The sequence below is a fragment of the Perissodus microlepis genome, chromosome 12 (assembly GCF_051167445.1).
Source record: "Perissodus microlepis isolate ML-2025 ecotype Zambia chromosome 12, ASM5116744v1, whole genome shotgun sequence".
Lineage (NCBI taxonomy): Eukaryota > Metazoa > Chordata > Actinopteri > Cichliformes > Cichlidae > Perissodus > Perissodus microlepis.
In genome coordinates this window covers 3,588,025-3,599,911 of record NC_140472.1, presented here as the reverse complement: position 1 = coordinate 3,599,911, position 11,887 = coordinate 3,588,025, and the positions used below count along the sequence as shown (strand labels likewise).

The following is an 11,887-nucleotide window of genomic DNA, read 5'->3' as shown; positions in this document are numbered from 1 at the left end:
CACTTTGAAATTATGTAATAACACCTTCAAAGGTCAAACGCCAGCATTTACTGTGGCTGAACAATCTGTGTTTGAATATATAAAGTCTTACACTCCCTTGCTCCACCACCACTACAGCAGTTCATTAGGCATAAAGAAAGCTCAGACAGGACCACTCGAGCTTCAATCCGAGGAGACTTGTTTATACCCCACAGACGGACAGCATTTGGGCAGAACGTCCTCTCTGTCAAGGGAGGCCATCTGTGGAACAGTCTTCCTCAACCCATTAGAGAATGCTCTACACTCAATTTGTTGTTGACCATCAGGACCAAGCTGGGTTTCTGGGTCCAGAGGTTTGAAGAAACTTCTTCCCTTTCTTTCATCACAGCTGTCCTGTGCCAGAAGTTCTGTTGACCCACTGAAAGAGGCATCATTTAAGAAACACCAGGAACACTGAAGCTCATTGCATTGATCAAGCAGGACTCATGATCTTCACCAGCAGCTCCCTCACAGGGAAATCTTCAGAGCTCCTCTGTAGGCCCGCCCCAGAAGATGGATAAACCCAGCATTTCATGAACACTGTGATGGAGACCTTTGGTTTGAGTAATGTTATAAATACTCGGATACTCCCCAGAGGCTCTGGACTTTTACATAAAGATATTATATTCAGTCCTGTAGAAAGTTATATATTTAAAAATATATGATCCTCTCTGGTTACTCTGGTGTGAATAACTCTGCATCACTTTATGGTAAATAACACACTATCTGCAAAAAACTGTGAAAACTGTGACCTTTGACCTTCATCAGGTTTTATTTAATTGTGTTAGAGAAACTCAAGCGTGCTCTTTATGCAGCTGAGTACATCAAGTGTTTAAAACGGAAGCTGTGCAGGTCTGAGATACAAACTGAGGTCCTGTTAATGCTGATATATAGTGACACAGTTACAGGGGTGATTAATCCTTTTGTTTTTTTGTCTTTAACTTTATCAATAAAACAGCTGCAGCTTTCACTACAGCACATATGGTACTTTAACCTTTGTACTGTTTTCATCAGTTCATTTTGCAGTTAAAAATTTAAAGATGCCGAGGAGCAGCTCAACAAAACCTTAAAAGAGCTGAAGGCAAAAGAAAAGCAAGCCGAGGACAGGAGGGGATTCTGGAGCAGACTGCTGAGAAAGAACTGACCCAGCAGCATCGAGTTTGAGGACATCAATAGTTTCTTCCTCCTCTCTCCACCTTTCTTTCACCCCATCCTTCTTCTTGGGACGTTTTTTTGTTTTTTAAAAACTCTAATCTAAATACATGTACTGAAATACACAAATAAAATTGCCATAACTTGACCTCATGTTGCCTGCTTCTTTTCTTGTGTGTCTGTGGATGTAAAACAGTAACACACTTCCTGCTCTCTGTGTGTTTAATTGTAAGTAAATGCAATATGTTTTCATTTTAAAATGCAGTGCAAAAAACTTCTGCTCTAAATCTTTTTTTTTAGCAAAAAGCTTTTTTTTGCCTGTTGTGGAAGTTTTCCATTTAAATAAAGCCTGCAGACGAGCGGTGAGCGGTAGCTAACATTCTTTAATCAAACACACAAAGAACAGACAACCAAGCTTGATGAAGTCCCTGCATGACCGCGGGACAGACGGTCAGCAGAGTCTCCCTGAGCCTAGCATGGCTCTCAGTTAAATACCTTCTCCAGGAACAAAAGGCAGTACACAGCTGTTTCACACCTTAAGGTTCACACTCCCTTGCTACCTCCCAGAGTCCTCAAAGACACAAAAGACTCTTCCTGTGGAGTTGTCTGCTTCCCCCAACTTCCTTACTACACCCCCACCATTTGTCTTACTGTATGAGTGTGAGACATGTTCAAATCCAGTGGCACCAAGGTATCATACAATAAAATAATGTGATTAATACATAAGTAAAAGAAATTCCTATACATGCCCCTTCCTGATTTCTTATGTTTTAACATGTTTGTTACACTTACATGTTTCCAATTTCAAATGTTAACACAGATGTTCAGAGTAAATACAGATTGTAGTTTTTTAAATGAAGATTTCATTTAGTTTGGGGAAACAGCTCTCCAACTTTACCTCATGTAGAAAAAGTCATTTCCTTCTAAACCTAATAAGTGGTTTTGTCATCTAGCAAGAACTGCAATCAAGCATTTGCAATAACTAATAAAAAAAGCACTTGGGACAATTGTGTTGGTGACAGCTTTTGTTATAATATCAATAATATTTATATGAATATGGGATACTGTTATGTGTTTGCATAGACTTTTGTGGAATATGGAGACACTCCTGGCATTATATGAGCAAAGTGAGACTCATTTTTTAGGGTTGGTGGAGATGAGTGTGAAGATCCAAACAATCCCTGTCAGTGATGGAGAAGCTTTGATGAAAATATTTGGTAAAAAGTTCACCAGCATGAAGGAAATGAAGTTTCAAACTTTCCTTAGGAGGACCCCAGCACGCCTGCTTAAAGAAAAGTAAGTGTGGCGATGTGGATGCTTGCAGCGACTGCTGTATAGAGGCCATCTGTCACGGTCCGCTGTGGCAGACCGTGTGGAGAGTGTGTGGAGGACTCAGGTGCAGACACAGGCGTGGTCACGAAACTGAGTTCGAACAAAAAGCGAGCCTTTATTGTGGCTGAAGACAAGGGCTGTATCCCAATTCAGGGTCTGCAGCCTTAAAGTACGCAGCCTCGACGATCCTCAAGGGCCGCGTACTTAAAGACCGCTAATGCCGGAAGTGCGAGGCTTGTGAAATGGGACGGTCTAGCCTCCGTTGCGCTGCCCAGGTTGCCTAGCAACCATGATACTAACAGCTGGAAACGTTTCATACAGCTTTGTTTGACAGAAATGAAGGAGAAAATCTTTTGTTCATTTGTTTGTTTGTTTCTACATGAGCTTTGATCATTCTCTGTAAGATTAAGCTCAGCTATTGAACGGCGTATGTTTTAAAGTAAAGGCTTTAAAACCAAGTTAGTACAAACGTCACTTATGTCACATAACTTTGCCGACATGTGGCCAACAGTAATGTTTTAATGTTCTTCGTTATTAAACATTTGCACATAAATAAGTGACATAATATTCAGTACTTACTTAAAGTTTACTCTTCGGCCGCCCCTCATCCGCCGTTTTTTTTCGGCAAAATTATCCACACCCACCGCCGCGCCATGCATTCTGGGATATGTTGGGCCACGAAGTCTACACTGCCACAGCCTTAAAATTCAGGGAAATGAAGGACGCATTTCAGGGCCGCATTTCGAGCAGCCTTTGAATTGGGACAGCCTTCGGCGCGCCGCTGTGACGTAATCGGCCTTGAAATGCGTACTTTAAGGCAAAGGTTAAAAACTGGTTATGGACAAATCAAGTGTGTGATCATGTATGAGTTGTATAGTTTTAATGTTTTATTTGGGAACAGAATGGTGTGTATGTGTAAGTTTGGTGATGGAGTTTTTATTATGAATGAATGATGAATTTTTATGAATTATTATGTCTATTTTTTATGCTTAAGGACAACAGATGGAAATTAGCCCTTGGCTATAATCTGGTATGTTTACATTCATGTAATTTTTTTTTTACATTTATGTTCATTAACATGCACTGTCCTAAATAAAAAAAATTAAAAAAATAAAATTTAAATAACAAGGAATGTATATGACCGGAGGCTTTAAAAAAGCTACAGGGCAGATTAAAACCTGCATTCTTGCTCTGCTAAGCAGCTTTAAAGGGACTAAATATGATCTTGTGGACATTTGTGATTGACAACAAAGAATAGGCTTTGGGGTGTGTGTGTGGGGGGGTCATATTAATCCCCAGATTTGCAAGTAAAAAATTGTTTTGTTTTAGGATCTTGCATCATGAACTGGATCAATAGGGAGATTCAGTTGTAAATGAAAAGTACAAAGAAGTATGACCGATTATGTTTGCTAGCTATGTTTGTCACTATGTTGGACAACTTTAATTTAAATTCTTTCCATTTAAATCCTTTTGGATCTTTCTCACATTTATTCTGAAATATTAAATTCTATGACAATCCATCATTTTTAATCACCACATTGTAAGTTAGAAATTTCAGCAATACTGTAAAAGAGGACTCACTACGGCCACAAGTGATATTTACAGGAAAGACATTCGGATTTATTCAGCAGACAGTTGCATAAATGGTTTTGTGATAAAATCATTGAAAGATATATATATATATATGACTAAAAATTAACCACATTATTTCCTCCTTAAAAGGCAAGAGCTGCCTCTCATTTCTTTATGTTTTGCTGGGAAAATGAGAAAGAGGTGCAGGGATTTATTGAAACATGCAAACACACATCAAAATACAGCAGATAAGACAAAAACAGTTTGTGGAATTCTAGCAAGCTTGAAAGTCAATAATTGGCACGGCCACCTTTATTCTTCAACACAGCCTGAACTCTCCTGTGAAAGCTTTCTTATAGTTTCTTTAAGTACTCTTTAGGGCTAGTTCTCCAGGCTTCTTAAAGAATATTAAAAATGTTTTCCTTGGATGTTGGTTGCCTTTTGTTCTCTTCTTTCTCAAGATGATCCCATCACAATGATCTCAGCCTCAAATCACGACAGAGCTGTGTTTTACAGATTCCTGTTGACACTCACCGTTGTACCTCTCTGCTGAACTGCACTGTACATACTGACAACAATTTGCACCAAGGACATGACTTTCAGATAATGTTAATCAATGCTCAACAAATTATGTGCTATTGCAACAATTTAAAATGAGTTTTCTGTTGAGTTGTCTCATATGTGTAGACACATTATTGGTTTATCCCTCGAATTGGGTGCCTTTCATATACTTAAATGATTCACAGATGTGAAGTGGCTTAACAAACAGCAAAAAACATTGTTCTGAAAATGTATCATATGGAAAATGTTCTTTTCCTTTCTCTTCCACATGATGTGACCCTACAGTTTGCATCGTCATCCCAGTTTACCCCTTGTTCTAATGACATATTATACTAATAAGACTATCTTAAGTCTAAAAGTGGTATTTAAGTGTCACTGATTTAATGACTTCAGTCCTTAATTGATTTAACCCTCATGTGGTGGCTGGCAGCACGAAGGTAAATAAAGGGTTGACATACTTTATGGCTCTTGTAATAAGCCAATAGTCTTGCAGAATGCCATCATTGGTCAGCCTGGGCTGTTAATCAGCAGGACAATAATCTGATATCCAATAAGAGGATTCAATGGCAATCAAAGTCATGTTGGAGACACTTGTTTCTTCTGAGTAGAAATTTTCAGCCTGCTAATTGCTTATGTGAATGTGTCACAGCGTTGCTGCTGATGCTTGTCTGCTGCTTTAACATTAAAACCACATGTTTTAATGTTAAAGGCATGCAACCTTGATTCACTTTACTTCTGAGGAACGCCCCCCCCCTCCCAGTCAGGAAATAGGCTAATGCTTAAAACCTTTATCCTCTTTTATGTATGCACTAGCCTTCCTTTGTTTCCCTTTGCTATAGGAAACCAATACAAAAACATCTCACAAATAATTTGAAGTGAACTTTTAACAACACTTCTACTAGAAATCTACAGTTTTTCCTGTATTAAAGTATTAAGTAGTGTAGTTTTATTCAGACAGCATGCAAGTAACAAAGGTATACAGTAGTATTTCCCACACATAGCCTTCAGGTATAACTTCTTGAGTAAGGGATTTCAAAACATATTTTATATAAATGAGATGTATTCTTATTGGTCATCTGTTCAGATATTCTACACAGCCAACATCATGTCACCAGGCAGCTCAGCAGAGGATAATGGTATTTATATGTCCTGTAAGCACGCGGATCCTCTCAGTCAGCAACATTAACAGGGCCATGAGGCATCCTGCTTGTGTCCTCCACTCTTAGGTAAAGGGGGTATTAGACTCTAGTAATGCTGGTCAGTCTGGCTGCTCTGTGTGTTGTGTAGTTTTTGAGGGTGGAGCACAGGAAGATGGGGAGCACCAGGAAGGTGGACAGCATACCGAACAGGAGACAGAGTCTCTTCCCCAACTACAAAGTCACAGATTCTGATCTTAATCGAAGACCTTCTGAGATTGTTTACCCACTAGCAAAGGAAAGCTGCGTGAAAACGTGGAACTCTCTGCAGGAGCTCAGCAGGGACATCTACGACATTTATGCAGAGTATGAGGACGAAGAGGATGACAGTACTCCATACGGCTTCGCCAAGCACGTTTCCCCCTCCAAGAAGAACTATGTGATCAATATTAATGTAGGAGGGAAGCCCTACAAGATAGCCTACAAGATGGCAGCGAAGTACCCCAAGACCAGGATAGGGAGACTGGCCACCTACACAGACCACAACATGAAGCTGGACCTGTGTGATGACTACATAGTGACCAGCAATGAGTACTTCTTTGACAGGGACCCAGATGTCTTTCACAGCATCTTCAACTTCTACAGGACGGGAGTGCTCTGGATCAAGGACGAGCTGTGTCCCCGCAACTTTCTGGAGGAGATCAACTACTGGGGCGTGAGGATCAAGACCACCCACCGCTGCTGCCGCATCGCCTTCGAGGAGAGGCAGGACGAGCTCAACGACCAGCTGAAAATCCAGAGGGAGCTGGAGGCAGAGATAGAGATAGAGGAGAACGAGGAGCTGTTCCACGACATGTTCATGGGCCAGATGCGGCGAGTCATCTGGAATTTAATGGAGAAGCCTTTTTCATCTGTGCAGGCCAAGCTGATGGCTGTGGCCTCCAGTTTGTTTGTCCTGATCTCCCTGGTGGCCATGACCCTCAACACAGTACATGAGATGCAGTACAGAACTGCTTCAGGTCACCTCAGCGGCAAGACATACTGGGAATACGTGGAGTCCATGTGCATCACCTTCTTCACCATGGAATACCTGCTGCGTCTCATATCCACACCCGACCTCAGTTCCTTCAGCAGGAGCGTGCTCAACACCGTGGACCTAATCGCAATCCTGCCTCAGTATCTGCAGTGCATTCTGGAGATCTTTGACAGCCAGGATAATTACGTGAAGCATGAGGCTGACATGCAGGCGGTGGGGCAGGTGGGAAAGCTGGGGCAAGTGTTGAGGATCATGAGACTGATGCGGATCTTTCGGATCTTGAAGCTGGCGCGTCACTCCACGGGTCTGCGGGCGTTTGGCTTCACCCTGCGACAGTGCTACCAGCAAGTGGGCTGCCTCTTCCTCTTCATCGCCATGGGCATTTTCAGCTTTTCTGCTATGGTTTATACCGTGGAGCACGACATGCCACACACAAACTTCACCAGCATTCCTCATGCATGGTGGTGGGCAGCTGTAAGTGCATGTTTGTATTGAGGGGTATAATGAAGAATGATTACAGTATGAAGTAATAACAGAAAGGGTAGCAAATATAAACTTTATCATAAAATAAGTATTAATGCGTCCTGTCCTTGAGTAACTCTTGCACTGAGACGTGCAACATTATTAGATTACACTGGGCAATACCACCTTACAAAACAAATGAGGTCAGCTCTGATTAAGGACATGTCTCCCTGCGCTTCCTAGGAATTGTGTATTGAATATTTTCTGATTAAATTGGGGCACCTTGTCAAGTTTTAGAGGGTGGAACAGCCATAACTCCAGTAGTGTCTGTGCTGGAGTTTAAGAGGTTAACATCTTGATTCACAGAGTCTGCCTGCTGCCATGAATAAACCCATTAACAGATCCTTTCCCTCCCTCCCCTAAACCAGGTGGTAGAATCTTACATCTAATCCAAAGGAAAGAAACAATCCTCTGAATGATAGTCATGTTTATAGAACTCTGAATGCTGCTCAAGGCTACCGACTCCAATTGCATTAATGTAAATTCACATACAGTGAGTCATCGAACCACCTACTTCTAAGGCAGTTTACCTGCAGTCTGAACGTAGCAGTATGAAAACTGAACTGGTGTCTGACAAAAGTGCTCATGGATCAAGGGGCAGTGTGGGTGCTTTCTAACTAAATGTCTGAATGTATTTACACAATACAGCCTGACCGTGAGTCTGTCAGCAGGAGGGGAAAGCAGTGAAATTCAGCAAAACTGAACCACTCTAGGGCAAGATTTATAATTACTACAAAGGTGGTTTGCTAGCCAGTGCATGTCCTGATGTAAAAACAAATTGTCATGTGTCATCTCACCGTAAGTAGTTGTGTAGCAGTGATTATTATTAATATCTAATAATAAGATGTAATAAGTAGTGGCGTGGTGTGTTAACGCTGCGATGGGCTGGGGACCTGTCCAGGGTGTACCCCCTCCTTTGCCCCATGGCAGATGGGATAGGCTCTAGCCTGGAAACAACCTGGAATTTGAGAAGTGGTGGAAAATAGATAGATGAACGTTTGCCTTTTTTTAACATAATTATTTTTAGCATACCTACAATTTTCAGCACTGAGATATACAGAAGCATTTACAAACTCTTGTTCATGGACGCTGTACTCTAAAGAGGAGGCCAGGCTTGTTGTTAGGATGGTAAGAGAGTTAAAAAAGTTCTCTTAACACTGTCCATATATAAAAGTTGGCTGCAATGTACATTCTATCTTATGGCCAACAGGGGGCAGCTCCTGTTTAGAAGTGAGTGTGAATATGAGCATGCTGCTCACTTCATCTATAACCTCAGTAAACACTTTCCTGGTGGCCTCAGTCATTCGTTTGAAGGCGTATTTAATACAACATGATGGTTTAGATTACAATAGGCAGCCAAAAGCAGAGAAAGCTTTAGGCCAGTTTAGCTGGGCCCTGGCTAAACGTGCCTACTGTTTATTTCTGGGATGTTTTTTCCATCAGCACTGACCGCTCTCCTGTCTTCGCTGCAGGTCAGCATCTCCACTGTGGGCTACGGAGACGTCTATCCAGAGACCATACTAGGCCGTATTTTTGCCTTCATCTGCATTGCTTTTGGAATCATCCTCAATGGCCTGCCCATATCTATCCTCTTCAACAAGTTCTCTGACTACTACTCCAAACTCAAGTCCAACCAGTACACCGCCTCCCTGAAGAACCGAGGGAAGGTGAGATTTGCCAAGAGGACGGTGAAAACCCTGGAACACTGCTTTGGAAACCACCAATGTCATGCACACTGATTGTTTCTTCTTTATAGAACAAACTAAGATGCTTCACTGTGAAACTGGAACAGGGACAAAAGAAAAGAAAAGAAAGAAACCACTCAGCTTACTGGAGTGGGGTGCTCCAGCTAGTTGGCAGCTTTTGTGAGGGAAGCATATGGCTGTCTACACCCTCCAGACTAGTTAGCTATTAAACTGAGTTCAGAGTGAAAATCTGGCACACAGTGTGCCAAGAAGAAGGGGAAAACTGGTCCCTTTAAATTTTCTTAGAGGAAATTATATTTTTATTAAGGGATATTCAAGCATTAAAAGCATAATTTAGAAATACAGGGAGTGCAGAATTATTAGGCAAGTTGTATTTTTGAGGAATAATTTTATTATTGAACAACAACCATGTTCTCAATGAACCCAAAAAACTCATTAATATCAAAGCTGAATGTTTTTGGAAGTAGTTTTTAGTTTGTTTTTAGTTTTAGCTATTTTAGGGGGATATCTGTGTGTGCAGGTGACTATTACTGTGCATAATTATTAGGCAACTTAACAAAAAACAAATATATACCCATTTCAATTATTTATTTTCACCAGTGAAACCAATATAACATCTCCACATTCACAAATATACATTTCTGACATTCAAAAACAAAACAAAAACAAATCAGCGACCAATATAGCCACCTTTCTTTGCAAGGACACTCAAAAGCCTGCCATCCATGGATTCTGTCAGTGTTTTGATCTGTTCACCATCAACATTGCGTGCAGCAGCAACCACAGCCTCCCAGACACTGTTCAGAGAGGTGTACTGTTTTCCCTCCTTGTAAATCTCACATTTGATGATGGACCACAGGTTCTCAATGGGGTTCAGATCAGGTGAACAAGGAGGCCATGTCATTAGTTTTTCCTTCTTTTATACCCTTTCTTGCCAGCCACGCTGTGGAGTACTTGGACGCGTGTGATGGAGCATTGTCCTGCATGAAAATCATGTTTTTCTTGAAGGATGCAGACTTCTTCCTGTACCACTGCTTGAAGAAGGTGTCTTCCAGAAACTGGCAGTAGGACTGGGAGTTGAGCTTGACTCCATCCTCAACCCGAAAAGGCCCCACAAGCTCATCTTTGATGATACCAGCCCAAACCAGTACTCCACCTCCACCTTGCTGGCGTCTGAGTCGGACTGGAGCTCTCTGCCCTTTACCAATCCAGCCACGGGCCCATCCATCTGGCCCATCAAGACTCACTCTCATTTCATCAGTCCATAAAACCTTAGAAAAATCAGTCTTGAGATATTTCTTGGCCCAGTCTTGACGTTTCAGCTTGTGTGTCTTGTTCAGTGGTGGTCGTCTTTCAGCCTTTCTTACCTTGGCCATGTCTCTGAGTATTGCACACCTTGTGCTTTTGGGCACTCCAGTGATGCTGCAGCTCTGAAATATGGCCAAACTGGTGGCAAGTGGCATCTTGGCAGCTGCACGCTTGACTTTTCTCAGTTCATGGGCAGTTATTTTGCGCCTTGGTTTTTCCACACGCTTCTTGCGACCCTGTTGACTATTTTGAATGAAACGCTTGATTGTTCGATGATCACGCTTCAGAAGCTTTCCAATTTTGAGACTGCTGCATCCCTCTGCAAGATATCTCACTATTTTTGACTTTTCTGAGCCTGTCAAGTCCTTCTTTTGACCCATTTTGCCAAAGGAAAGGACGTTGCCTAATAATTATGCACACCTGATATAGGGTGTTGATGTCATTAGACCACACCCCTTCTCATTACAGCGATGCACATCACCTAATATGCTTAATTGGTAGTAGGCTTTCGAGCCTATACAGCTTGGAGTAAGACAACATGCATGAAGAGGATGAAGTGGACAGAATACTCATTTGCCTAATAATTCTGCACTCCCTGTATTTGTTTCAAGAATACCACAAATGTAAACATTCTTTAAATCTATAAGATATTTTGTCAACTATGCACTATATCAAAAGAGAGACAAAGAGAAACTTTTGTGGCCAACATTTATTAAATTGTGCACATCTACAGTATTTACCCTTGGTGCAAAAATGGGAATAATTCTCTCCATAAAAGCATCTAGTATGTAAAAACTATGTTTACATATGATTGTTTTATCCATGCTGTGAAGAGGTTGTTTTTTTTAAACTTAAAGTCAAGTTAAAATGCATAATTTTTAAGTGAAATGTTTTAAAAGCAGTACTCTTAATTTCCCAGAGTGAAAATCTGTAATCTCATCAACATCTAAATGTTTGGATAAAGAGGTCAGAGTTCACCTGGATACCTACAGAATGAATGAATGAAAATCCTTTAATCCTTTTCTCTCGGGCATAGGCAGGGTATAGGTCCTTATACACATCTACAGTGTAGCTCTGTGAAATTTAGGAAGAGACGCTTTTAAGAGGCAGCTGAACAAAGTTTCCTTTCCTTTGCATCTGAAGTGCTTTAAATCAGTGTTCACACGGGTGATCTGTTTACTTGGTGAACTTTGTAGTGCAGCGCTGCTTTTCATGTGTTTGCAGTATTCTGTCATTTTGTAAATCTGCATGCAAAGCAAATAAATCATTCCGCCAAAGTACGCAGTATGAGACACTGTTTTCAATAAATGCTGTTTTCCTCATAGAGAGAGTCTCCTCAGTGACTGATTGTAAACAAGTAGAGTTCATTTAAACTGCACTTTTCAAGAACAAACATCACAGGGCTTTGCAGTACAAAATAGGATACAACAGTTAAAACTACAAATGGATAAAACTAATTAAAGCAAATCTCACACATGTGGGTCTTAAAGGTGTTTTTTTTGTTAAAAAAAAAGGTCCAATTACTGGAAGCGAGTTTCACAACT

The 11,887-nt window shown here is 41.1% G+C and overlaps 1 protein-coding gene across 1 annotated transcript; it reads left to right on the top strand.

Annotated features, from left to right (window-relative positions):
* The first annotated feature begins 5,821 nt into the window (after positions 1 to 5,821).
* LOC146375611 (potassium voltage-gated channel subfamily V member 2-like) lies at positions 5,822 to 11,623 on the top strand. Its single transcript, XM_084947325.1, has 2 exons — positions 5,822 to 7,281; positions 8,802 to 11,623. Exons 1-2 carry the CDS (start codon positions 5,947 to 5,949, stop codon positions 9,066 to 9,068), a joined length of 1,602 nt encoding a protein of 533 aa, XP_084803451.1. The 5' UTR covers positions 5,822 to 5,946; the 3' UTR covers positions 9,069 to 11,623.
* The last annotated feature ends 264 nt before the right edge of the window (positions 11,624 to 11,887 follow it).